The following is a 27,773-nucleotide window of genomic DNA, read 5'->3' on the forward strand; positions in this document are numbered from 1 at the left end:
CACTAGAAATAGAGCAGCGATGGCTCAGAAAAGCCCCAGACAAGGGGAAAGAGGTGATACCTCCTGTGCACAGTGGGTCACCTGGTGTTGGGGAAGGGGCGAGGGGACTGACAGGATCTCAGTGCCCGGTAAGGGGCTGAGGGAGACCCAAAAGGACCCAGTGGAGCCACCAAGTTGGGGCAGAGTCTAGACAGCAGGAAAAGACACACGTAGCTGAAATTCCACCTCATGAAGCTGATGCCCACTTTGACAAAAAGGGTTATATTCATAGCTCCTCATAGCACATGCTATTTCCATCCATGAGAGGGGAGTTACTAGGTCCAGGGTGTAGCCATGTCCTTCACATGTCTATGCCAGACTATACAGAGGAACTGGTGGCTTCCTTGGTGGCTCAGATGGTAAAGAATCTGCCTGTAATGCAGGAGACCAGGTTCGATCCCTGGGTCAAGAAGATCCCCTGCAGAAGGGAATGACAACTCACTCCAGGATTCTCGCCTGGAGAATCCCATGGACAGAGGAGACTGGTGGGCTACAGTCCAAGAGGTCGCAAATAGGCAGACATGACTGAGAGACTAACACCTTCACAGAGCAACTGAGGGCCCTCCAGCAGCCACCCTCCAGGTTCCTGGCAGGTCTACACTTGCAGCCATGTTCACATCCCCACTTCCCTGTCCTTAGATCACAAGAAGCAATATCTCTGCAGCATAGTGAGTTGCCTTCCTTTCTGGAACACACCTACTTCCTATTCTGCCTCCACCACAGGCTAGGGTACTCTTTGTCTCCCCTGTTTATTAAGGACTTTTCATCTTGGATTCCCAGGGTTTCTCACCTCCAACATCCCCAACATTCCTACCCAAAGTCAAAGGTACTACGTTCCAACAATTCTTCATGTGACTAGCACCCTCCCCCTATTGCCTCTAACACTTCAAAGCCCTTGAGGTGGGCATACAGATCAGGTGCCAATCAATTCTACTCAGTCCCTTATTCTACCTTGTCGAGATCAATTTGAAACAAGATCCTATTTTTTCCAGCTTCATATTCTCATCCAGCTCATGAATAAACATATTGAATTACCAGGGACAAGGATAGGATCTATCCATCATGTCCTCTTCTAAGGTAATACTATTCCACCTATCAGTACCCTCTGCATCTCTTCAGTGAGTTTTGACTCCACTTAAATACATAAGCATTCATCCCCTCTATCCTTCTGCCTTGTCAGATGCATAGCTGAAACTCGGACATGCTGCCTGTCAACATCTTGTGGGCTACCAAGCTTGGTGGGAAGAAAATGAGTCTAATCTGGTTGATTTACTCTGTGGCCCCTACCGATCATCACTTCTCTGTAGGCCAGCGCCAAGCACAGCACCGACCAGCACATAGAAGCCACTCAACAAATATTTGTGGGGTTGAATCTTCACTGATAAGCCTTAAGTGTGATATTTCCCTCTTTTTAATCCACATAAAAAGGAATTTTTTTTTTTTTTTTTGGCCTGGAGGCATGTGGGGTTTAACTCCCTGCCAGGGATCGAACCCTCACCCCCTGCATTGGAAGGCGAAGTCTTAACCACTGGACCGCCAGGGAAGTCCCAAGGAATTTTTTTTTAAAAAAAGAAGGGAAATAGAGAAAACATAAAATGTATCAGGTATTTATATTAATATTTCAAATTCTCACAACTAATCTATACAGTAGAGTATTCTCGTGTTGTAGACCAGAAAAGTGAGGTTCTATAGAGGTACTGACTTGTCAGAGTCCATAAAAAGTGACAGAGCTGGAATTCAAATCCAGATTTGCCTGACTGCATGGTCTTTCTCCTACACCCCACTTTCTCATACTTATGTAGCAAGTATTGTTTCTGCTTTATTACATGCAAACATGTCTCACCAGGGGACGCCTATATCCCCTGATGAGTGCAACTATAAGAATTACACGGCCTAAGTTTCCCCCCTCAACCCACTGGGAGCTGACTGTGGCACTGCCATCAGAGAGTGAAGATCCAAAGGCTGAATGGCCAGGCCTTTGAGGTTAAATATAAGGCCTCGTGTAGAGAAATTCTTACTTCAACAAAGGAAGCATCTTGCACGAAGTATTAGGAAGTCTGAGTTCTATCCTTGCCTCTGCCTCAATTTGTTATGAAATTCACTTCCCCCATCTCGGTCTCAGCTTCCTCAGCTGCAAAATGCATTATCACAGAATTGCTAAAAGATTAAATGCCTAGTTGTAAATGAAAATACTTTGAGGTGTTAAGAGAAATAGATGTGAGAATTGTCAGTTCCCTTCAGTGGGATCCACAGTCCTAGTTCAATTAGTTCAGTCACTCAGTAGTGTCCAACTTTTTGTGACCCCATGGACTGCAGCACACCAGGTCTCCCTGTCTATTGCCAACTCCCAGAGTTTACTCAAATTCATGTCCATTGAATCGGTAATGCCATCCAACCATCTCATCCTCTGTTGTCCCCTTCTCCTCCTGCCTTCGATATTTCCCAACATCAGGATCTTTTCAAATGAGTCAGTTCTTCACATCAGGTGGCCAAAGTATTGGAGCTTCAGCATCAGTCCTTCCAGTGAATATTCAGGACTGATCTCCTTTAGGATGGACTGGTTGGATCTCCTTGCAGTCCAACGGACTCTCAAGAGTCGTCTCCAACACCACAGTTCAAAAGCATCAATTCTTTGGCCCTCAGCTTTCTTTATAGTCCAACTCTCACATCCATACATGACTACTGGAAAAACCATAGCTTTGACTAGATGGACCTTTGTTGGCAAGTAATGTCTCTGTTTTTTAATATGCAGTCTAGATTGGTCATAACTTTTCTTCCAAGGAGCAAGCGTCTTAATTTCATGGCTGCAGTCACCATCTGCAGTGATTTTGGAGCCCCCCAAAATAAAGTCTCTCACTGCTTCCACTGTCTCCTCATCTATTTGCCATGAAGTGATGGGACCAGATGCCATGATCTTAGTTGTCTGAATGTTGAGCTTTAAGCCAACTTTTTCATTCTCTTCTTTCACTTTCATTAAGAGGCTCTTTAGTTCTTCTTCACTTTCTGCCATAAGGGTGGTGTCATCTGCATATCTGAGGCAATTGATATTTCTCCTGGCAATCTTGATTCCAGCTTGTGCTTCTTCCAGCCCAGTGTTTCTCATGATGTACTCTGCATATAAGTTAAATAAGCACGGTGACAATATACAGCCTTGACGTACTCCTTTTCCAGATTTGGAATCAGTCTGTTGTTCCATGTCCAATTCTAACTGTTGTTTCCTGACCTGCATACAGATTTCTTAAGAGGCAGGTCAGGTGGTATTCCCATCTCTTTCAGAATTTTCCAGAGTTTGTTGTAGTCCACACAGTCAAAGGCTTTGGCATAGTCAATAAAGCAAAAGTAGATATTTTTCTGGAACTCTCTTGCTTTTTTGATGATCCAACAAATGTTGGCAATTTGATCTCTGGTTCCTCTGCCTTTTCTAAATCCAGCTTGAACATCTGGAATTTCACAGTTCACATACTGCTGAAGCCTGGCTTGGAGAATTTTGAGTTCTAAGGGAATCCCTAATGGTTAACTCTATGTGTCACCTTGAGTGGGCTAAGGGGTCTGGATAGATGGTAAGAATTATTTCTGGGTGTGTCTGTGGAGTTGTCTTCATATGAAATTAATATTTGAATCAGTAGACTGAGTTAAGAAGGTCATCTTCATTAATGAGACTGGGCATCAACCAGTTGTCCACATGGCACTAAAGGTCCGAGCAGAATCAAAAGGCAGAGGAAAGGCAAATATGCTCTCCAGCTTGAGTTTTACACATCCATTTTCCTCTGCCCACCTACATCAGCACTCCCGGCTCTTGGTCTTCAGACTCACAGGGATTCACACCATCAGTTCCCCTGGTCCTCAGCCTGCAGACTCAGATTGAATTATAACCCCCACCTTTCTTGAGTTCCAGCTTATATACGGAAGACTGTGGGACTTCTTGGCCTCCAAGATAGCATGAATCAATTTTCATAATAAATCTCCTCATATATATATCTATATACATATCCTATTGGTTCTGTTTCTCTGGAGAACCCTGCCGCTGCTGCCGCTGCTAAGTCATTTCAGTCATGTCTGACACTCTGTGACCCCATAGACGGCAGCCCACCAGGCTCCTCCGTCCCTGGGATTCTCCAGGCAAGAATACTGGAGTGGGTTGCCATTTCCTCCTCCAACGCATGCATGCATGCTAAGTTGCTTCAGTTGTGTCCGACTCTGTGTGACCCTATGGACAGCAGACCACCAGGCTCCTCTGTCCACGGGATTCTCTAGGCAAGAATACTGGAGTGGGCTGCCATTTCCTTCTCCGGAGAACCCTGACTAATGCAAAAACCTATAAACTATTGTGTTAGGAAAAAAGAGGAAGAAATAGGGAAATTAAGAATCTAGTATGTGCCTTATTCATGATGTTCTTCCTATCATAACTCGAGTCCCATTCTTCAATTCCTACCACCTTCCCAGCCCACCACAGTTTACAGAGACCTGCTCATTCCTTCTCCTCTGGACTAGGATTCCCTGACTAACCCACTCTCTGCACAGCTAAAAACATGTATTGTCTCAAGGATTGCCCTGTGTGCTTTTCAGCTTTCATGACAGTCACTGTGGGTTCCTCGGGACCAGGGTACAAGACTTATTTATCTCTGTAGCCTCACACTTAGCATAGAGCCTGACCAGAGCAGGCACTTAGCAAAGGTGGAAAGGAGGCAAAAAGGAAGAAGAAAGGGAGGTTCTAGCAGGAAAGGGGAGGTACAATATAAAGTGCATACAGAAGGCAAATACCAGCTCCTGGGAACAAGAAGAGTCTGGTAAAGTGGGAGTCTGATGTATGATGCAGGGAACCCAGAGCCGGTGCTCTGTGACAACCTGGGGATAGGGTGGGGAAGGAGGTGGGAGCGGGGTTCAGGAGGAGGGGACACATGTATGCCTACGGCTGATTCACGTTGATGTATGGCAAAAAACATCACAATATTGTAAAGTAATTATCCCAAATTAAAATAAATTAATTAAAGAAAAGAAGAAGAGTCTGGCGAGCTCTCCTCACAGCCTCTACCGGAACTCAGCTCTCAGAATCCACCTGTCACCAGTGAACACAGCCACAGAGAAACCACACAGGTTTCATGAGAGCACACATGGCTGGCAAGATGAACAGAACTAACCCAGAGAAGCTGGTTAGGGCCTAGGGAGCCAGAGGGTGGCAAAATTCCCAGCCTGAGTGCTACAAATAGATTTTAGCAAAATGAGGTCAACTGTTAACACAATCAGGCCTGAGGCAAGGGAGGAGGGTGTAAACAAATGAGATGCTGACATGTGAACAGAGTGCGGAGTGATGGTGAGAATTTTCAGGGTGCCAGTTTTCAGGGTGAGAATGTGAGGCTCTAATAATTATCACTTTCTGGAATCCCCTCTCCCCATGTATTCTGTCTGCTTCTCTACTGCCCACAGTCCCCTGTGCCTGACAGATACAGATACTCACCCCTTACTGCCACAGGTATGTGCTAGGAATTTCTTTTGTCATTCACACAGTCTTCTATGCTGAGGTGTCTGTTTAACCTGTAAGAACTATTTCTGGGCCCTCCTTTCTTCTGGTTGTAGCCCCCCCAAAAATGCCTTAGCTGCCCCACCTGTACACAGACACTACACGGGGAGCAGTTCTCCCCACAGCTAAGCTGAGCCAGACCCTTCCCCTACTCCCCCAAGCCTGTAGCTCTGGAGAGGCCCAGCCTCCTTCTGTGTAACTTCCACCTCCTCCTTGCTGGGCCTTACGCTGGCGATGACAGATGAACAAAGCTGTGTCTACCCTCAAGGAGTTTCCAGTTTAAAGAGTAACAGAAAGGAAAACAGATCGTTATACAGAAAGCAGATACAATTACTTTTCTGTGCTCTTGAAACTAACACAATACTGTACTAGTATAATCAATTATACTTTCAATAAAAGGGAGGGAAATCTGAAATAAGAAACAAAAAAGCAGGTACAAAGGGCTGTGGATCCCCAGAGGAAAGTGGAAAGGAAGAGGGAAGGGTTGAGCATGCCCAGGAAGAGGCTGGAAAGGCATCTTAGAGCAGGAACATAACAAAAAGGAGAAAGTGGGTAAGAACAGAGCAAGCTGTGCCAGACAGGCAGCCCCTCCTGCTCACTGATGGCTTCCCCTATTACCTGAGCCACTGCGGAAGGAAGACAAGGTGCAGTCTTTGTCTTTTCCTCTGCACAAGTCCCCCCAACCCCCATGATTACTGTGCAGGCCTCTTTCTGCACCTTTCTCAGTACTCCTAACAGCGCAAAGGGCACCCAGCCCTGAGCCCAAGACAGTGATACACACTAACAACAGCACTACCACTCAGGGGAAACTGGGACACAGAGAACCTTAGGAATGAGCCCAAGGTCACCAAGTGACTGAGATATAGAGCCAGTCTGTTTGATTTCAGAGCTGGGACTCTTACATCTTGTCTCCTCTAACAGAAGTGGAGGGTAGGATAATATAGTAGAAGAGAGAGCTGAAATATAAGTTAAAAACCTAGGTTTGAGTCACGGCTCTGCTGTTTAAAACTCGCCTCATTTGAGCCTCAATTTCTCCCTCAGTGAATCATTTGCTGCCATAATGAGAGATCAGCTGAGACCCCAAACTGAACACTGTCTTTGGGCCTCTGGGTCTCAGAGCACACCTGACACCTGGCCACCGGCACTGTCAGGAGAGCCCCAGCTGGGCCAGCCTCGAGCCAGCTCTGCTGGCGGAAAAGACGGGAAACACCTGCACTGCTCTGTGGAGGGCCGAGCTGTCTTCCATGGTCAGGACTCCAGGCTGAGCCAGCCTGATCCTCCTTCCCTCTTCCCAAGCTCTGAGGCTGCTGCAGGCAGATGGATCCACTCACTCAGCAGACCCCCCGGCTACTGTAAACAAAATTGTGATTTGCAATTTCTCAAGCCTCAGACCAGCGGTGAGATTTCATTAAGACTGGGCAAGGTAGCCACAACTGGCAACTGAAACCAGCCCAGGTGCTCAGGGGGTGTTCAATGCAAGCCAGTGGGGAGGCCTGAGACCACAGCCTTAACAGCTCACCCTGGATGCAGAATCCAGGTCCAACCTAGCACAGGCCATCATTCTAAATCCTGCATGGGTGCTGGACAGGGAAGAGCACTGACTAGGGGTTTTAGTCCATGTGCAAATGGGAAAACACAACCTAGGGGACACAGGTCAAGGGATTCTCTGCAGGCACCCACCAGGGGCGGCCCACTCTTGCAGAAGTCTCCTGGCAAACAGCTTCCTAGTATTTTCCTTAGGTTCCAGCTGGCAATTTTCTAATTTTTCTTTAAGAAGCATCAGCAGGAAAGTATAAAAAACAATCTCTGCCATCAGAACACCTGCTGGATTCATCTTAGCTCCCAGAAAGACACCAATTCTATCTGAGTTCTTGAATGACCAAGACCATTTCACAGATGAGGGAAGCCAAATCTAGACAGGAGAAGTGCACTGCCAAAGGTCACATGATAAGACAAGGGCTGAACACAGAAGTCCTAAAAGTACAGGATACAGGCAGTAGGGGGAAAGAACAGGCCTCCTATCTTTTACACAGAATCCTTATCAACCTAAGGGTTTCTCCCCCAAATCATGGAACATCAGAGCTGAAAGGAGTCATAAGGATCCTTCAGTTAAGTTGTTTCATGATACAAATCAGCAAATACATACTGAGAAAAAGAACCTACGCAAGGTCACACAGTGAGTGGCAATTTTGAAAAGAGACCAAGGTGCTTCCCTAGGTTTATAAGAAGTTCTCTAAATGGAAGTCTAAAGGTTATAAAAAATCAAGTTGTAATAATGATGATGATGACAATGGGAGATATAATCCACATACTCTAAAATTCATTCTTTTAAATTAAACAATTCAGTGATTTTAGTGTATTCACAAGGTTGTGCAACCATCAGCACAATTAATTTTAGAACCTTAATCATTACCCCAAAAGAAATCCCATACCCATTACCAGCCACTTCCCATTTCCCACTCACTCTAGCCCCTGCCAGCCACCAACCTTAATTTGATCACTATGGATTTATCTATTCTGAATATTGCATATAAATGGAATCATACAATACATGTTCTTGTAGCATGTAATCAGAACTTCACTTCTTTTTATGGTTGAGTTATATTTCATTGTATTTATATACTATAACTATTTATCCATTCATCCATCAATGTATATATGGGTTGCTTCCACCTCAGCTATTGTGAATAATGCTGCTATGTACATGTACTTGTTTCAGTACCTGTTTTCAATTTTGGGGTACATTCCTAGGTATGGACTCACTGAGTTATATGGTAACTATGTTTAACTTTTTGAGGAACAATGAGACTATTTTCTAAAGTAGCTGAACCTTTCTCATTATCACTAGAAATGTACAAGTGTTCTAATTTCTCCACATCCCTGCCAATACTTACTTTCTGTTCTTCCCTCTGTTTTTGCTTTTATTGTACCTATTCTAGTGGGTGTGAAGTATCTTCTTAACTCTAGTACCTCTGCTCCGCCTACCTCAGAAAGAGTTTTCTGCTGACCTCTGATCTCCCTTAGATTAGGTCACAGGCAACCTAGAGGCTAAATGAAATGAATCTAGGAGAAGATACTCCTGTCCTGGTATCGGCCTAACCCAATTCACTGGGGCTCCCCTTGCTGGCTCTGACCTCCGGGACCGAGTACCATGTACCCAGGATTATGATTCTCATGCTCTCTAGACCTAGATGATTTTTCCATTTGCAATTCTTACTTACTTTAACTTGTTTTTAACACACCCTTTCAGATATGGCAAATACTATTTCGATAAAGACTGTGTGTGTGCTAAATTGCTTCAGTCGTGTCTGACTGTTTGCAACCCTATGGACTGTAGCCCGCCAGGTTCCTCTGTCCATGGGATTCTCCAGGCAAGAATACTGGAGTGGGTTGCCATTTCCTTTTCCAGGGGATGTTCCTGACCCAGGGATCAAACCCATATCTCTTACGTCTTACGTCTCCTGCACTGGCAGGTGGGTTCTTTACTGCTAGCACTAGCTGTGTTAACAGTCTATTAGTATATCTCAGAAGACTAAAGAAGATTTCAGGCTGCCAAAGGCCTCCCGTAACTGCAGGGTGACATGGGAGAGCCTCTGAAAAAATAACCTAGCTTTCACTGCTGGGTTTGATTCTTCTGGTATAAATGTTTTTGCTGGTGTATACAAAGAGAGGGGGGTAGGCTGTTAATAAAGAAAGTTTAATAAGGCCACTTCCCATTTTTCAAGAGTCAGCTCAAGAGTGATCCTCTCCATAAAACTTCTTGGTCTCCAACTGAAAACTCCTTCCTACTTTGTGCTCCCATCTGAACTATGGAATGACTTACACGACTGCTATACCACTGTATCTGTTGACCATTTACTGAATTTGTTGACACGCCAATCTTCATTTAGATGGAACTTCTTGAGAGAAGAGACTCTGTCATTTAGTGGTGCACAGTAGGTGCTTTAAAAATGTGGTAGATGAATAAAAGGCCAAAGCTCAGTACAGAGGGTGGGCCTCACATTAAGACTAGAGCCTTCATTGTGTCATTTATTCAAAACTTATAAATGAATGATAAGAAAAAATGTGTCCTAGGACCAAAAAGGCTTCCCTGGTGGCTTACACAGTAAAGAATCCGCCTACGATGTAGGAGAGCTGGGTTCGATCCCTGGGTTGGGAAGATCCCCTGGAGGAGGGCATGGCAACCCACTCCAGTATTCTTGCCTGGAGAATCCTCATAGACAGAGAGGCCTGGCGGGCTACAGTCCATGGGGTCACAAAGAGTTGGACATGACTGAGTGACTAAGCACATAGAACAGGACCAAAAAAGGCAACAAAGCAGATGAAAATGGTCTCCCATGTTGCTCTGTTTCACACTTACAAAAGGTATAGACCTTCTGAAGAAGACAAAACTATGGAGAGGTAAAGAAAAATCAGTGATTGCCAGGGGCTGAAGAAGAAAGGAGGGTAAATAGGTGGAGCACAGAGGATCTTGAGGGCAGTGAAAAACCATTCTGTCTGACACCGCACTGGTGGATACAAGTCATTACACATTTGTCCATACCCACAGACTGCACAACACCAAGAGTGAATCTTAACGTAAACTACGGGCTCTGGGTGATAATCTGTGTTGGTGTAGGTTCAGCAGTTGTTACAAATGTACCACTGTGATGAGGACGTTTTTAATGGAGGAAGGATATGCATGTATGGGGGCAGAAGTATATGGAAAATCTCTGTACCTTCCACTCAATTTTGATGTGAATCTAAATCTACTTAAAAAAATAAAGTCTAGGGACTTCCCCAGCGGTCCAGTGGTTAAGACTCTGTGCTTCCACTGCAGTGGCATGGGTTCAACCCCCGGTAAGGGAACTAGGATCCCACATGCCATGCAGCATGGCTAAAAGAAAAAAAAAATTTTTTTTAATGTTTTAAATTAAAAAACAAAAATTGGAATTTCTTGGTGGTTAGGACTCAGGCTTTCACTGCTGTGGGCCTGAGTTTGATCCCTGGTTGGGGAACTAAAATCCCACAAGCCCTGTGGCCAAAAACTAAAATAAATAAATCTTAAAAAATAATAAAATAAAAATAAAGTCTATTAAAGCTTTTTTAAACCAAAAAAGTATGGACCTATCCACCTCTATTGAGACATCAGCTTGGGCACTTGTCAAGCCACATGCACAGACAGGGAAATGTCACACTGCCACTGACCCTGCCTGCCGGCGGCTTCTCTGGACTGATGTTGGGCTTCATAGTATCCTGCTGCTGGCATCCTCCACTGGGGTCAGGCTGGTGCCAACAGCTCCCAAAGGACACAGAGTAGGCCCTAAGAGCCTTCCAGTCAAGGCGAATTTTCTAAAAAATCTTACTACTCTGTGTTGAGTTCACTTAGAATAAAAAAGGATAGCAAGGTTGATTATTCCCACCTCACAGATGTTCAGGAGCTGAAGCACCTAATCCCCTCAACTGACCCTTGGCTGAAGAGACCAACCTGCCCTAGTCTAAGCGTATCTCTGTTGCTTCAGTGAAACCTGGCTTAGCCCTGTTTGGTTGTTCAAGGACACGAAATGTTCAGCAATCAGTCCGTGGCTTCTGCACGTCCACAGTGACAGCAGGAACAGCTGGACAACACTCAGCCCCCTTCGGGTTGTTATCCCTGAGCATACCATTCATATTTAGTGTCTGTATTCTCACTCAGGTTGTTTTCTCCACCTAGACTGCCTTCTCCTGCCTCCTCCATGGAATAAAGCCCTACCCATCTTTAAAGGCAGAGGTCACATGCCACCTCTTTTATAGAACGCCTTCTTTAACCTTCCCATGTACCTCTCTAGAACATTCATTTTATCCCTTTGGGGCAGACCCAGGACCTCAACCCAGTCTTGGGGTCCATGGCACATCAGCAGCCTTCCCTCTTCCCAGGACTCACAGAGAGGAGGCCCAAAGAGCACCGTGTCCAGGGCCTTCAGCTGCAGCTTCTGCCGATGGCTCCGGTCTGTCATCTTCAACACAGTCCCTGTCATGGTGGTATTGGTTACAGCGAGCCTGTGGGGGCAAAGAGTAGGGGCTCAGTTCCCTGCCGGCAAAGCAGGAAAGATCCTGGTAGGATTACCCACCTCCCCCAGGAACACTTCCATGACTTCTAGCCCCCGGTGCTTGCTCCCCTCTGCACTCTAGCATACGGAGTCTACACCAGTGGGTCTCAACAAGCAGTAAAGAGAGCACGTAACATTCACCAAGAATTTGTTCACCTTTCTCCCCATGTCCATAATCTCCTGAATATCATATTTTCTAAGGATGAACTATCTGTGACCATTCCCATACTCAACTGTAAATTTTCTGTTGGGCTTCTCCTCCCAGGGATTATCCACCAAACACTTGTCTCCACACTCCCACCATCTGTAAATGCATTCTCCTATCCAGCCCAGATCAAAACATTACACCACATGACCCAGTGATTCTGAGGGCCTCTGAATTTACCTGATCCTAACTGTCATTAAATATAAATCTGCTGACAAAGAGCATTGCATTAGTCTTGTCATCTTGTATTTGAGTAACAGTAATTGACTCCCAATCACATTACTATATTTTTTATGTTCTTCAATCATACTGTTAATAATAACTTAATAAGAGAGGACCTATAAACAAGGAAATGGTGTAGGAAAAACTGGACTTTGTTTCTCTTCTGCTCGAATTTAGTGGGTATAGAGTGGAGAGGAGTACAAGACATGAAAGGTTGAAAAAACCACTGGTCTGGGTCCCACAAGTGAGCATGATCTACTATATTATGGTTTGTGTTCTTTTCTGATTCATAGCTTTGTTTCCCTAGATAAAGAGGAGCTTCTGACATCAGTGTGTCATTTACACTCCTGCCTGGGCATGCAGGCATAGCTACTTCTTTCTCTAGTCCTGGGAAGCAACCAAGCCCATCTATAAAACAGGCAGTGAGATACTGTGATGTGGGTGAGGGTGGGGTAGAGGTGGGGATGGTCAGGAGATCCAGCTTCTGGCCCCAGCTCCATCAATGACTCACTTGTCTGACATAAGCTGCTTAATCTCTTCCCTGGGGCCTCAGTTTCCTTCTGTGTAAATGTAAGTAAATCAGATGCTTCCTACAAACCTGGGAGTTCTTGGGGCTTGCTTTAGAGCACTTCTAGAGCACCCCGGGCAATGAAAGAGACAGCTGCTGGGGGGCAGCCAACAGAAGAAAAGAGAAGCAGCACAGGCTTTGAAGCCTACTCAGATCTAGGTTCAAATCACAGTTTTGCCTCTAACCAGCCATGTGACCTTAGAAAACTTACTTAGCCAGGTTTATCACCTAGACACAATAATACTACCTTACAGGACTGATGTAAGAATTAAATGATACTGTATATAAAGTGTTGAGTAGAGTGCCTGGCATGTACTAAGTACTCAGTAAATGGCAGCCATTAGTACTCTTCCCAGGATTGATAGAAATATTAAATAAGAGAATAGATGTGAAGTGCCCATTATGCTTTATAGCAAGTGCACAGTAAATATGAGAAGAGAAGTCTACAGATTCTGCCCTGAAAGGAGTGAAACTTCATTTAACACGTGAGAGCAACCTGAAGTCAGGCCAACCCCAGCCCATTCCCTACATCCCAAGTGAGAAAACCCACTCCCCTCCTGACCTCGGCATGGCATGGCCACTGAGCTGCAGCTTGCGGAAGGTCTCCTCATACTGAGGCAGCTCCACATATGTGATCAGCCACTGCACCACCTCATCCACGGTCCAGTTGTATACTGCAGGAAGAGATAAGTAAAGCCATGATTCCGGAATGCAAGCAATGCTTGCAACGTACTGTCATAGTCACAGTGACCTTAACATTCACCACATCTATGTGTTTTTTCCCATAAAATCCTAACTATGAAAGGAATACATACAGTACTTTTTGTTTTCTTGGGCTCCAAAATCTCTGCTGATGGTGACTGCAGTCATGAAATTAAAAGACGCTTGCTCCTTGGAAGAAAAGCTATGACCAATGACCAATCTAGACAGCATATTAAAAAGCAGAGACATTACTTTGCCAACAAAGGTCCATCTAGTAAAAGCTATAGTTTTTCCAGTAATCATGCATGGATGTGAGAGTTGGACCATTAAGAAAGCTGAGTGCCGAAGAATTGATGCTTTTGAACTGTGGTGTTGGAGAAGACTCTTGAGAGTCCCTTGGACTGCAAGGAGATCAAATCAGTCAATCCTAAAGGAAATCCACCCTGAATATTCACTGGAAGGACCGATACTGAACCTGAAGCTCCAATACTTTGGCCACCTGATGTGAAGAGCTGACTCCTTAGAAAAGACCCTGATGTTGGGGAAGATTGAAGGCTGGAGGAGAAGGGGATGACAGAGGATGAGATGGTTAGATGGCATCATTGACTCAATGGACATGAGTTTGAACAAGCTCCGGGAGTTGGTGATGGACAGGGAAGCCTGGAGTGCTGCAGTCAATGAGGTCGCAAAGAGTCAGACACGACTGAACAACTGAACTGAACTGAACTGATAGGGAATGGATTTTTTCTTGTACTATCCTGGTGCATCTGGGATAAAATAATCCTGAATTACTATATCATATATTATATTATATATTTTTATAATAATAATAAAATGATACAATAGAATCCATTGTTTACATAGCACTTACTTTATAACAGGCACTGTGCTAAGCACTTCACATATGTTAGCTCACTAATCTTTTCGACAACCATGTGAAGGATATATACCACTTTATCCCTATTTTACAGAGGAAGAAACTGAGGCACAAAAAGGTTATGTAACTTTCCCAAAATTATCCAGCCAGGAACTGGTAAAGCCAATATTGAACTCAAGCAGTCTGGCTTCATGACTTGCCCTGGCCATTATGTCATAAACATCACATGCATATGCTGCTGCTGCTGCTGCTGCTAAGTCGCTTCAGTCGTGTCCAACTCTGTGTGACCGCATAGACGGCAGCCCACCAGGCTCCGCCGTCCCTGGGATTCTCCAGGCAAGAACACTGGGGTCGGTTGCCACTTCCTTCTCCAATGCATGAAAGGAAAAGTGAAAGTGAAGTTGCTCAGTCGTGTCCAACTCTTAGCAACCCCATGGACTGAAGCCTACCAGGCTCCCTCATCCACGGGATTTTCCAGGTGAGAGTACTGGAGTGGGTTGCCATTGCCTTCTCCATCACATGTATATAACATTCTTTAATTTATATAAGAATATATATGGAGGATATATATACACATACAAACACATACATATATTCTCCCTGACACTGCAGGAAAGCTTCATACAAACTTGAGCCAAGAGATGGATCCAGGTGACATCACTTAAGCTCTGAATGAGATCGTACCTATAGATAGCCCTATTCGTATATTTTTCAGTTCTGTGCAAAAAATAAATTTCCCCTTTTGCTTATATCAGGTTGAAAAGATTTTATGTCACAACAGGAGTCAATTCTAACTGAAACAATTACTAAGTGATCATTTATAATATGGCAAATCACATCATATGGTAACATGTGGACCATTATACCTAATCATTTCCTCAATATTATAAGACTGTGATTTTTTTAAAAATGGAAAACCATAAAAATAATAGTTTAAAAATATTTTTAATAGTTGTGTGGTATTTAGGCACAGAGATAACAAATTTATCTCCATGTTTTGTCAAGAATCAACAATAAAGGAATAGAAGGGGACTTAATACGCAAGGAATATGTTCAAACCAAGTAAAGGTCAAATGAAATCATGATGCATTATATAAAACAAAGTTTCATAGGAGCTTGAATAGAGAAAAATAGTGGGAGGACTGAGTCACCCTATAGCACCCAGTAATACAGCCATGCTGAACTTAAAGAACCTTGGGTGGAAGCAGTTGGGTTTCGGCAAAAATGTGTCATTTTATTGGATTTGAAATGTGCTTTTATTTAAAGTATCAGTGTGTTTTTGTTTGTTTATATTTGTACACAAATTTTATATAGCAACTTAAACTTTTATTTTATGTTTGTACATATTTGAATGTTATTAAATAAAACCAGCTTTGCAGGCCCAAGATAAATGATTTCCCTTAAAAGGAATTTGTACATTCCTCAAGTTTGAAAACTACTGCTGTGAGCAGCAAGAAGCCAAAAAAGTTTTGAAGCAGAATGAAATGGTGAGATTTATTACCGTCCTCTTTTAAGATCTGTATCTTTCCCCAAAACTGTCCTGCATGAGAATGCTTTCTAATTTCCCCTTAATGGTCAGGAGAAATTGAAGGCAGGGACCATGTCCTCTTCATTTTTGCTCACCCCTTTTGTCTCTAAAATAGTGCTTTTTAAAATACAGTGGCATCAATAAGAATTTACTCAAAGAATAACTATCCTAAATGAGGCGTTCCAGAAATGTTCTGAATGTGTGCCACCAAACAGCAACAACAATCTTCCCAGACAAATATACAGCTCAGGTGGAGGTTAACTTCTGAAACGCTTGACCAAAAATCAGCTTTCCTGATTGTAGTTGTTCAGTCAGTCATGTACGACTCTGTGACCCCATGAACTGCAGCACTCCAGGCTTCCCTGTCCTTCACTGTCTCCCAGAGTTTGCTCAAACTCATGTCTACTGAGTCAATGATGCTACTGGTATTTCTCTGGTAGGCACACCTCAGATCTTAGGTTGCTTCTGCCACTCTATATAAACTAGAGAAGTTACAAGTCTGGGCCCTGTCCCTTTATCCTTCTCTTCCCCCACAGTGGAGCCCAGCACATGGTATAAAGCAGACACTCAGAAAGAACGAAACAGTGGAAGACAAAAATACTCTAATCTCTCTATGTCCCCCAAAAAACTGCTGGGGCTCAGGAGAAAAGTTCTAAAGCCAAGAGACTTTGGAGGTAGCTTAGACCATTCACAGACGCACAAGAAAGGTTCTGCGAGAGGAAATGAGGCAGATCTAGTGCACTCGACTGCATCCCAGAAAACAAGGTCCTGGAGGCCTAGGTGGAGACTGCTTAGTCACTGCCTGGTTGAATTTCTTATTTACAGACCAGAATACATTGGAAGGAAGAGAGAGATTAATTTCCAAGAGATATGCTCAAATCATAGGGCTTAGGAAAGGAGGGATGACAGAATAGGCATTAAAGACGTGTTGAGGAAAGTACAATGGATTGGCCTTTTATTCCTGAAAATAAATATATCTCCACATACTTTGTAAACATGATCACCTGCTATCGTCCAGAGTGTTAGGTAATGAAGACCTAGCAGAGTGGCACAAGATGTGAGGTGGACAGACAAGTGCCAACCTGCAAAGTGCAGGGAACACATTCCTGCCTGTATTGTCAAAGGAGCTTGGCCTCACCCAGCATGACGTATGGAGTAGAAAGGCCACGTCATGTCTTGTTGCTTCAAAGGTCCAAGGCCAGCAGTGTCACAAGAGTCTTTTGTCTACAGGGAAGACATCCTGATACAGGCCTGAGCATAGACCCTTGGCAGGCAGGAACTCCTCTGTTTACGCCCTACACTGCAGTGGAGACAAGCAGGAGTTAGTCTAGACCAGGGTTTCTCAGTCTCTGCAGCACTGACCTTTTGGACAGGTTAATTCTTTGTTGTAGGGGGCTGCCCTATGCACTGTACAACATTTAACTACCCTGGCATCTACCCACCAGATGCCAGTAGCATGCTGCCAGTCATAACAATCAAAACTGTCTCCAGATACTGCCAAATGTACTCTGGGGAACAAAACTGCCCCCAGCTGAGAACCACTGCTCTAAACACATGCCAGAGGGTCTATAAGGAGACCTCCAATGAGGATAGTCAGTCTCTATAGAGCTAAGCTTTGTGGAAAAGGACAAAGACTCTAACATGTTAGGACAAACCTCAAAGCAGCTGTTTTTTGGGCTTTGCGCCCACATATTATTCTGTTATCTGGCAGATGCCCTACCTAGGTAAGGCTTGGCAGTATGGTGTTGCCCACTCAGAATCACTGAGGTCTGAACAAAGGAAGCCCGAGTGAGCTGTGTCCTTGTCAGAGAGCAGACCTGTGTCCCAGCATGATATCTCACCAGTCAGTCAAGGCGGGGTGTCAGGACTTGTTCCTAAGGTTCAAGTGCCAAAAAGCTAAAAATCTTGTTCTGCTTTCTCATTCCAAAAGAGAAAATGGGAAGAATCCCCGGCCCAAAGTGAGGAAGAAGGCAACACCAAGTACAGAGAGCTGTGGCTGTCAGTAAGGGGAGACAGAATTTGGCCAGGAGAGCTTAGTACCGAGAGAGATGCCAAGTGATTCACATGACCAAATCCCAGGAGGACATGCAAGCAAGAGACAGTCTTCTAAAGTCATGATTCTCTCATCCCCTTAAGCCTGTCCATTTGGCTCCTAAAGACATCAAAGACTACATCTCTGAGCAAAATGACAAACAATATTACACAAAATCGGAGAAGGCCAACCCCTAGAGGTTTCAGCAACACATAGTCCTTCATAAAAGAGATGCACAAGGTGACTAACTTTGTAGTCTCCAACATTTTTAATGACATAATCTGCATGTAAAAAAATTCAAGTACACATTACCATATATGAATACACATTTATAAATTAGATATATGTACTGACATTAGGTATATTGTAAAAATATATAAAATTTAAAGAATGAGATAAAAATAAATGTAATATAAATACACACTATTATATTCTCCTGTTGACCTCAGTTGATTGTCTTGTGCAGTTGGAAACCACTAGTCTTTGAGCCATGTAGATGCTTGAGGGAAGGGCATTTCAGGCAGATGGAAGAGTAAGTATTACTCCCTAGCACATGAGCTATAGCAATACCTCCAGGGATACGCCAGAACAGATCTCTGGTCTTGGCTAATCCTTTTTCTTGTCAAAGAAAGAATAAGCAGTAAGAAATGGGCTCCTGAATCATAATGTCTTTCCCCTGATGAACCAGTGGTGCCTCCAGATAGAGCCCTCACTTACCTTTGTAGTTTCAAACTCACAACCTGAAGAACTATGTCTGGCAGAAGGGTTACCAGTACCTTCTCTGCCTCTCTTTCACACAGCTGTTAGTCACTTACTTAGTTACTCAGTCAGCCTTTGGTCAACTTTTTGGTCACCTCTAGCACCATGGTTAAGGATTTGGACTCTGGAACCAAGTGATTTGGATTGAATTTGAGATCTGCTACTGACTAGATGTAAGGTCATGGACAAGTTACTTAACTTTTTTCAACATCATTCTGTCACCTATAAAATGGTGAGAATCAGAGTTCCTACGTCATAAGAGTGTAGTGAAGCTATCAGAAGTTCCTAGCATATAGTAAGTGCTAAAAAAATAATTAGCTATTATTATCACCATTCATTCATTTACTAAGCTTTCACTGGCTTCTACTCTAATAGATCCCTGGTTGGTTACAAGATACAGAGATCAGTCTGAATGATCTCCATCATCAAGGGCTCTTTTCTAGAGAAGGAGACATACAGGAAATTAAATGAATATAATACAGTGTGACAAGTGCTAGGTAAGAGCAATGTATGGGATGATGTGGACGCACAGAGGAAGGAGTGACTGATTGCCAGAGTGAGTCAGAAAAGGCATCACAAAGCCTAGATTCTGATCTGGCTACTCAGGAGACAGCATTCCAAGACACCTACAGAATCTCATCAAAGGGGCCCTTCCTAAAGACAGTTTGTAGCCTAGACTTGTGATTTTTCTCTAAGTGGTTTCCTTCTGGCTCTTACCAGCAGTTTGCCATCTGAGCCTAGAATGAGGCAGATACCATGTTAGTTTTCTAACATGGTATCAATACCAAGCCTTAAACCATTATTGCAAAAAAGAACCTGGCCCTTTCACCTAAGACTCATGTGATAGACCCACTAGGCTGCCTGGCAAAAATCAGCTCTGCCAGTGTCCAAAAGAACATACTAGTGAACACCAAAAGAAGCTACTTGGCTAGCAGAGACCAGATTAGAGAAAGACTAGCAGCATGGCTGCAGAATATTAAGGGAACCTAAAGTTTGGAATGTTGAATGAGTCAAATAACTTGTATAAGATCACACAAAGGCAGACTTCTGTCTTCTACATCCCTGCTCTGGGCCAGCTCCTGTGCTGTGTGTTAAGATATGGAATCATATCTTTAGGGAATGGAATCATATAGGGACTTCCCTGGTGGTCCAATGGTTAACAATCTGCTTTGGAATGCAGGGCATTCAGGTTCCATCCCTGGTGGGGAAGTAAGATCCCACATGCCACAGAACAACTAAGCCTCCACACCGCAGAGTCCCTTGGACTGCAAGGAGATCAAACCAGTAAGTTCTAAAGGAAATCAGTCCTGAATATTCATTGGAAGGACTGATGCTAAAGCTGAAGCTCCAACACAATACTTTGGCCACCTGATGCAAACAGTTGACTCATTGGAAAAGACCCTGATGCTGGGAAAGATTGAGGGCAGGGGGAGAAGGGTGCAACAGAGGATGAGAAGGATGGACGGTATCATCGACTCAATGGACATGAGCTTGAGCAAAGTCCGGGAGTTAGTGATGAACAGGGAAGCCTGATGTGCTGCAGTCCATGGGGTTGCAAAGAGTCAGACATGACTGAGCGACTGAACAATAAATTAAAGAAATTGATACTGTAGTTTAAAAAAGAAAACAGAAAACCTTCCCACAAGGAAAACAGCAGGCTCAAATTGCTATACTGGTGAATTCTACCAAATATTCAAGGAAAAATACACCAGTTCTGCATGAAGTCTTATGAAAATTGACAAATACTTCCCAACTTATTTTATGAGGCCAGCATTATCCTGATATCAAAGATAAAACAAGAAAAGAAAATGACAAACCAATATCCCTAAACCCCTAACAAAGGTCCACAAGTTTGAAATAAAGTTTTAGCAAATATGAAATATTAGCTTTTAATGGAGACAATCTGTAAAAAAATACAAAATTGCTATGCTGTATGCCTGAAACTAATAAAATACTGTAAATCAACTATATCTCAATTTAAACATTTTAATAGAAAAATAAAAATAATAAATTTTTAACAAGTAAAATCCAACCATATATTTAGAAAATGGCCAAGTGGGTTTTATCCCAAGAATACAACTAGTTTAACATGGAAAAATCAGTCAATATAATTTGTCATATTAGCAAACAAAAGCAGAAAAACCAGGCAATCAACTCTGAAAACTCACCGGATAAAATCCAATATCCAGGACTTCCTTGGTGGCTCAGCGGTAAAGAATTTGCCCCCAACATAGGCGATGCGGGTTCCATCTCTGATCCAGGAAGACTCCACATGCTGCGGAGCAACTAAGCCCATGCGCCACAACTACTGAGCCTGTGCTCTAGAGCCTGGGAGCCACAACTACCGAAGCCCTCGAGCCCTAGAGCCATGTTCCTCAACAAGAGAATCCATCGCAATGAGAAGCCCACGAACCATATCTAGATAGTAGCGCCCACTCACCGCAACTAGAGAAAAGCCTATTCAGCAAACAAGACCCAGAACAACCAAAAATAAAATAAAGAAAATTTAAAAAGAAAATCCAACATCCATTCCTGATCAAAGTTCTCAGCAAACTAGGAATAGAAGGTAGCTTCCTTGATCTGACGAAAGGTTTTTATAGAACACAAACAAAAACAAAGAACAACAACTAATGTTTGAACAAAGCTAATGTTATATTTGAGGGCTTCCCTTGTAGCTCAGTTGGTAAAGTATCTGCCTCCAATGCAGGAGACCCAGGTTTGATTCTTGGGTCGGGAAGATCCCCTGGAAAAGGAAATGGCAACCCACTCCAGTATTCTTGCCTGGAGAATCCTATGGACAGAGGAGCCTGGCAGGCTACAGTCCATGGGGTCACAAGAGTTGGACACAACTTAGCATTATATTTAATGTTATATTTAATGGTGAAAGACTAAATGATTTCCCTTTAACATGAGAAACAAGATGAAGATGTCTGCTCTTACTGCTTCTCTTCAACACAGTATTGGAGATACTAACCAGGGCAATCTGATAAGAAAATTATTTTTTAAAGGCATCCAGGTTGGAAAAGAAAAAAATTAAACTTTCTTTACTAGCAGACACAACTGTCTAATTTGAAAATCTGATGGTATCCTACTAGTAAGTGAGTTTAACAAGATTGCAGAGTACAAGATCAATATATAAAATTAATTATGTTTTTCTCATAAAGCAACAATCAAAAATTAAATTTTTACCATCACTTAATAGTAAAATTTGGGGTGGCCAAGTGGCACAGTGGTAAAGAATCCACCTGCCAGTGAAGGAGACACAAGAGACAGGGGTTTGATCCCTGGGTTGGGAAGACCCCCTGGAGTAGGAAATAGCAACACATTCCAGTATTCTTGCCTGGAAAATTTCATGGACAGAGGAGCCTGGGAAGCTACAGTCTAAGGGGTCGCAAAGAGTCAGACATGACTGACTGACTGAGCATACACACACACAATAGTAAAATTTATGTTATGTATATTTTATGACAATTCAAAAAATACTACTCACAATACAATCAAAACCTGTGAAATACTTAGAAATAAATCCAACAAAAGATATGAAAGATTTGTATCCTGAAAACTGATCCTGAGAGGGACTTCCCTGGTGGTCTAGTGGCTAAGATTCCGAGCTCCCAATATAGGGGGCCCGGATTCAATTCTTGGTCAAGGAACTAGATCCCACATGCCACAACTAAGACCCGGCACAACCAAAGTAATTAATTTTAAAAAACATACTGAGAGAAAATGTACCTCCTAAACAAATGCAGCGATATACTCTGTCCATAGGTCAGAAAACTAAATGTTGTTAAGAGGTCAGCTCTCACAAACTGATCTACAGATAAAATCCCGTAGGGATTTTTTTGTAGAAATTGACAAGCTGAATTGAGGACAAACAGCCAAAACAATTTTGAAAAAGAAAAACAAAGTTGGAGGGCTAACACTATCTGACTGAAAGAGTTACTATAAGACTATTGTAATCAAAATACCATGGTACTGACATAAAGACAAATAGATCAGTAGACCAGAACAGAGTCCATAAGTAAACCCACACTTATATGGACAACTGATTTTTTACAAATAGTGCAAGGCAACGCAGTGGAGAAAAGACAGAATTTTCAACAAATGGTTCTAGAACAACTGGGACATCCATAAGCACGAAAATAACTAAAATCCATACTAACACCACGTACAAAAATTAATACAAAACAGATCATAAGCCTAAATGGAAAACTTAAAGCTATAAAACTTCTAGAAAGAAATATAGTAGAAAATGCTTGCATAAGTGTGGATTAAGCAAAAATTTCTTACAAATGACACCAAAAGCATGATCCATAAAAGAACTAACTGATAAATTGAAGTTCAGAAAAAGTAAAGCTTTCTGCTCTTTAAAAGATACTGTTAAGAGGATGATAAGACAAACCATAGACTCTTGGGTCAATGCCTTCGCTCACTACAAAGGGCATAGTTACTGTTTCCACTGGCTCAAACAAACAATTCTATTTCTCAAAGATTCTACAAAATTCACTCAACTTCTCTTCCATTAAAGAACTGCCACTCCCCTTACCTCAAGGATCTTAAAGGGATTCGAATTTATAGCACCCTCCAGCACCACCCCCCCCCACACACACATAACTCTCTATCACTATCGTACATAAGTCTGTGACCCAAACTATGCCAATCTGATTCTCCCTCCACCATATCTGACTCTTGAACAAAGACACTTAGAGATGAAAAATGAATATAGCTGAGTTATATGAGAGTTACCAATTAGAAGAGGCCAATTCCCCAATCCTGGATGCTGGGATTCCTGGAGTTGTCCTTATTCTCAATTCTTCCTCAGCCCTACTAGTTCAGCTCTCCCTTATTTAATGACTTAATTGTGTATAATAAAGAATTTGGCTGTTTTTTATCTTAAGGTCAATTTCCTTGATGATAGGAGTATCTTTGTTATTTGTGGTGGGCCCTGGATCACACTTGAGTTCATGCTAATAAGAGAACTCTGGATGGGGGCTGGTCACCAGAAAGATCAACCATGTGACTAGAGAATTGGGACTTTGAGTCAAGTGATATCAGCCCAACCTTTGGGGAAGAACAGGGAGCTGGAGATTGAATTCAATCATGTGGTCAATAAATCATGCTTATGTTATCAGTTCAGATCAGTCACTCAGTCGTGTCTGACTCTTTGTGACCCCGTGAAACGCAGCACACTAGGCCTCCCTGTCCATCACCAACTCCCAGAGTCCACCCAAATCCATGTCCATCGAGTCAGCGATGCCACCTAACCATCTCATCCTCTGTCGTCTCCTTCTCCTCCTGCCCTCAATCTTTCCCAGCATCAGGGTCCTTTCAAACGAGTCAGCTCTTCGCATCAGGTGGCCAAAGTATTGGAGTTTCAGCTTCAACATCAGTCCTTCCAGTGAATATTCAGGACTGATTTCCTTTAGGATGGACTGGTTGGATCTTCTTGCAGTCCAAGGGACTCTCAAGAGTCTTCTCCAACACCACACTTCAAAAGCATCAATTCTTCAGCACTCAGCTTTCTTTATAGTCCAACTCTCACATCCATACATGCATGACCACTGGAAAAACCACAGCCTTGACTAGACAGACCTTTGTTGGCAAAGTAATGTCTCTGCTTTTTAATATGCTATCTAGGTTGGTCACAACTTTCCTTCCAAGGAGTAAGCATCTTTTAATTTCATGGCTGCAATCACCATCTGCAGTGATTTTGGAGCCCAGAAAAATAAAGTCAGCCACTGTTTCCACTGTTTCCCCATCTATTTCCCATGAAATGATGGGATCAGATGCCATGATCTTAGTTTTCTGAATGTTGAGCTTTAAGCCAACTTTTTCACTCTCCTCCCTTCCTTTCACCAAGAGGCTCTTTAGTTCTTCTTCACTTTCTGCTATAAGGGTGGTGTCATCTGCATATCTGAGGTGATTGATATTTCTCCCGGCAATCTTGATTCCAGCTTGTGCTTCCTCCAGCCTGGCGTTTCTCATGATGTACTCTGCATATAAGTTAAACAAGCAACGTGACAATATACAGCCTTGATGTACTCCTTTTCCTATTGGAACCAGTCCATTGTTCCATGTCCAGTTTTAACTGTTGCTTCCTGACCTGCATACAAGTTTCTCAAAAGGCAGGTCAGGTGGTCTGGTATGCCCATCTCTTTCAGAATTTTCCACAGTTTATTGTGATCCACACAGTCAAAGGCTTTGGCATAGTCAATAAAGCAGAAATAGATGTTTTTCTGGAACTCTCTTGCTTTTTCGATGATCCAGCGGATATTGGCAATTTGATCTCTGGTTCCTCTGCCTTTTCTAAAACCAGCTTGAACATCTGGAATTTCATGGTTCACGTATTACTGAAGCCTGGCTTGGAGAATTTTAAGCATTACTTTACTAGCGTGTGAGATGAGTGCAATTGTGCGGTAGTTTGAGCATTCTTCGGCATTGCCTTTCTTTGGGATTGGAATGAAAACTGACCTTTTCCAGTCCTGTGGCCACTGCTGAGTTTTCCATATTTGCTGGCATATTGAGTGCAGCACTTTCACAGCATCATCTTTCAGGATTTGAAATAGCTCAACTGGAATTCTATCACCTCCACTAGCTTTGTTCGTACTGATGCTTCCTAAGGCCCACTTGACTTCACATTCCAGGATGTCTGGCTCTAGGTGAGTGATCACACCATCATGATTATCTGGGTCGTGAAGATCTTTTTTGTACAGGTCTTCTGTGAATTCTTGCCACCTCTTCTTAATATCTTCTGCTTCTGTTAGGTCCATACCATTTCTGTCCTTTATTGTGCCCATATTTGCATGAAATGTTCCCTTGGTATCTCTAATTTTCTTGAAGAGATCTCTAGTCTTTTCCACTCTGTTGTTTTCCTCTATTTCTTTGCATTGATCACTGAGGAAGGCTTTCTTATCTCTCCTTGCTAGTCTTTGGAACTCTGCATTCAAATGGGTATATCTTTCCTTTTCTCCTTTGCTTTTCGCTTCCCTTCTTTTCAGAGCTATTTGTAAGGCCTCCTCAGACAGCCATTTTGCTTTTTTGCATTTCTTTTTCTCAGGGATTGTCTTGATTCCTGTCTCCTGTACAATATCATGAACCTCCATCCATAGCTCATAAGGCACTCTATCAGATCTAGTCCCTTAAATCTATTTCTCACTTCCACTGTATAGTCATAAGGGATTTGATTTAGGTCATACCTGAATGTTCTAGTGGTTTTCTCCACTTTCTTCAATTTCAGTCTGAATTTGGCAATAAGGAGATAGGAGACCCCAATAAAAAATCTGGACAATGAAGCTCAGTTGAGCTTCATGGTTGCATTATGACTCATGTGCCAGGAGGCTGATATGTTCTGATTCCATGGGGAGAGGGCACAGAAGCTCCACATTCAGGACCCTACAAGACCTTGCCATATGGGTGTCTGTCTTCCTTTTGCTGATCCTAATTTTTATCCTTTATAATAAAATTGTAATCATAGGCATAACACTTCCCTGAATACTGACAGTCATTTAATAAATTATTAAACCTGAGGGGATTGTGGGAACCCCTGCTTTTGTAGCCAGTTAGTCAGAGCACAGGTGGTCTGGAAATACCTAAAGCTTACAGCTATTAATAGTTTGATGTCTGAAGTGAGAGTAGTCTTGTTAGGTACTGTGCTCTTTTCTTATGAAGTCTGCACTAACCCTGGATAGTGAGTGGCAAAATTGCATTACATTATTTCACTTAATGACTCTCTCTGCTTCATCTTCCTCATCTGTAAATGGAGACAATTGTAATAAGTGTACTTCATAAGCTTTTTGTAAGAAATAAATGAGTTAATATACATAAAGCACTCAGAACATTGCCTAGCACATGTTAAATATCAGTTTTTTAGTTGTTATTGTTGTTTTTATTATTAAAGTTCAGAGCTGGCTAATGTAGAAATTATCAGACTTTTTGGCTTAAATCTAAATAACACAGAGAAAAGACTGGCTCCAACATTAGTCAGAAAATGTTAACAACACTAATCACATAGACAGTACTGACATTAGTCAGCTAACGTTCTGAATAGAAATGACCACTGCTGATAACTACATCATCTAGCAAAACCCAGGCGGCAAGTTTGAGCCAGTGCCAGAATAGTACATGCTTTTTGTAGCCCTGGAAATTGTAACTCTAGAGAAATTAGGAGCTTTACTTGGAATAATGAAACAAATTGTTTGGAGAAATAGTACATAAGATTCTCACTTTTAGTTTGTCAAATCATCAGGCATGACACATGGTGAGCAAATCCAAAAATTGTATGTATGTATCATTTCTAGCTTAGCTATGAGCAACATCACTGTGCATTGAAATATTTTTCTCTGCTCATCAGTGATGGGTACCAACTCTTAAAAACTCACTCCATCGTCTTTCATCTTCCTGTCATTTAGAACATGTTTGGAAGTGTTCCAATTAGTTGCTAAGTCCAGAAATAAAGTCCTTTCCAGAAAATTGCCTTGAGCTGTTTTCCAATATTATGATTTAGTCCCTCTGTTTCTGCACTCTCTCGGTCACTTTTCCTTCCCAGTTCTTCTCTGTGGCTTTCAGAGAAGGCCAGGAATGTTCTCCCTGCCATCTTTCATTCTAAGTTCTTACTTATGACATCCACTCTTAACACCCAGGCGCCATGGCCTCAAGTTATTACAGAAAAAGAAGAAAACTAAAATTAAATGGTAGTGTTAGAAGATTTTTCCTGGCAGTGCTGGTATCATTCCAAAGATCATTTCTGTGCTTGATCTCTCATCAGTAGACAGCCTGAGTTGCTCAGGTGCTATTAAACAAAAGCGCCCCAAGGAACTCAACTTCTAATGATTTCCAGTAAGCTGTGTATATAGCTAAGTTATGATTCTTCTAAACTGATTTAAAAAAAAATAGAGCTAACAGGAAGCATCAGCCTATCCATCCTACAATCAGGATTAGCATCTAGGTCTTACTGTTTAAATGTAATGTTTTCCATCTACATTATAGATGATCCCTTCCAGAACTGAAATTCCATAATTCTAGGTAAGAATTTAAACAAAAACAGAAACTGCCTCATTCCTACCAAAACTGATCTTCTCTACAGCCAGATCAGTGCTTTCAATCAAGGTGGTATGGAAAAACAATGGCCTAGAGAGCAGAAGGCCCAGGTCTAAGTCCTGGCTCCACTATTTACTAAATACAATGAACAAATAACTTTATAAATCTAGGCCTAAGATTCCTCATCTGAAAAACCAGGGAGCTGGTGGTCACTTATGT

The 27,773-nt window shown here is 42.6% G+C and overlaps 1 protein-coding gene across 19 annotated transcripts in view; it reads right to left on the bottom strand.

Moving 5' to 3' along the window:
• Window positions 1-27,773, bottom strand: part of STIM1 (stromal interaction molecule 1) — a 192,344-nt gene that overhangs the window by 21,196 nt on the left and 143,375 nt on the right. For 18 of the 19 annotated variants that reach the window (XM_081539275.1, XM_081539269.1, XM_081539271.1 and 15 more), the window contains 2 exons: window positions 13,183-13,294; window positions 11,460-11,575 (listed from right to left, as the gene is read on the bottom strand). The exons of the other annotated variant lie outside the window; for it this stretch is intronic. In XM_081539275.1, the coding sequence (XP_081395401.1) occupies window positions 11,460-11,575; window positions 13,183-13,294 (228 nt within the window). The remainder of the gene's footprint in view (window positions 1-11,459; window positions 11,576-13,182; window positions 13,295-27,773) is intronic. 19 annotated transcript variants of the gene reach the window in all.

Source organism: Giraffa tippelskirchi, chromosome 11 (genome assembly GCF_054371585.1).
Source record: "Giraffa tippelskirchi isolate mGirTip1 chromosome 11, T2T-mGirTip1v1.2.pri, whole genome shotgun sequence".
In the NCBI taxonomy this organism is placed as follows: domain Eukaryota; kingdom Metazoa; phylum Chordata; class Mammalia; order Artiodactyla; family Giraffidae; genus Giraffa; species Giraffa tippelskirchi.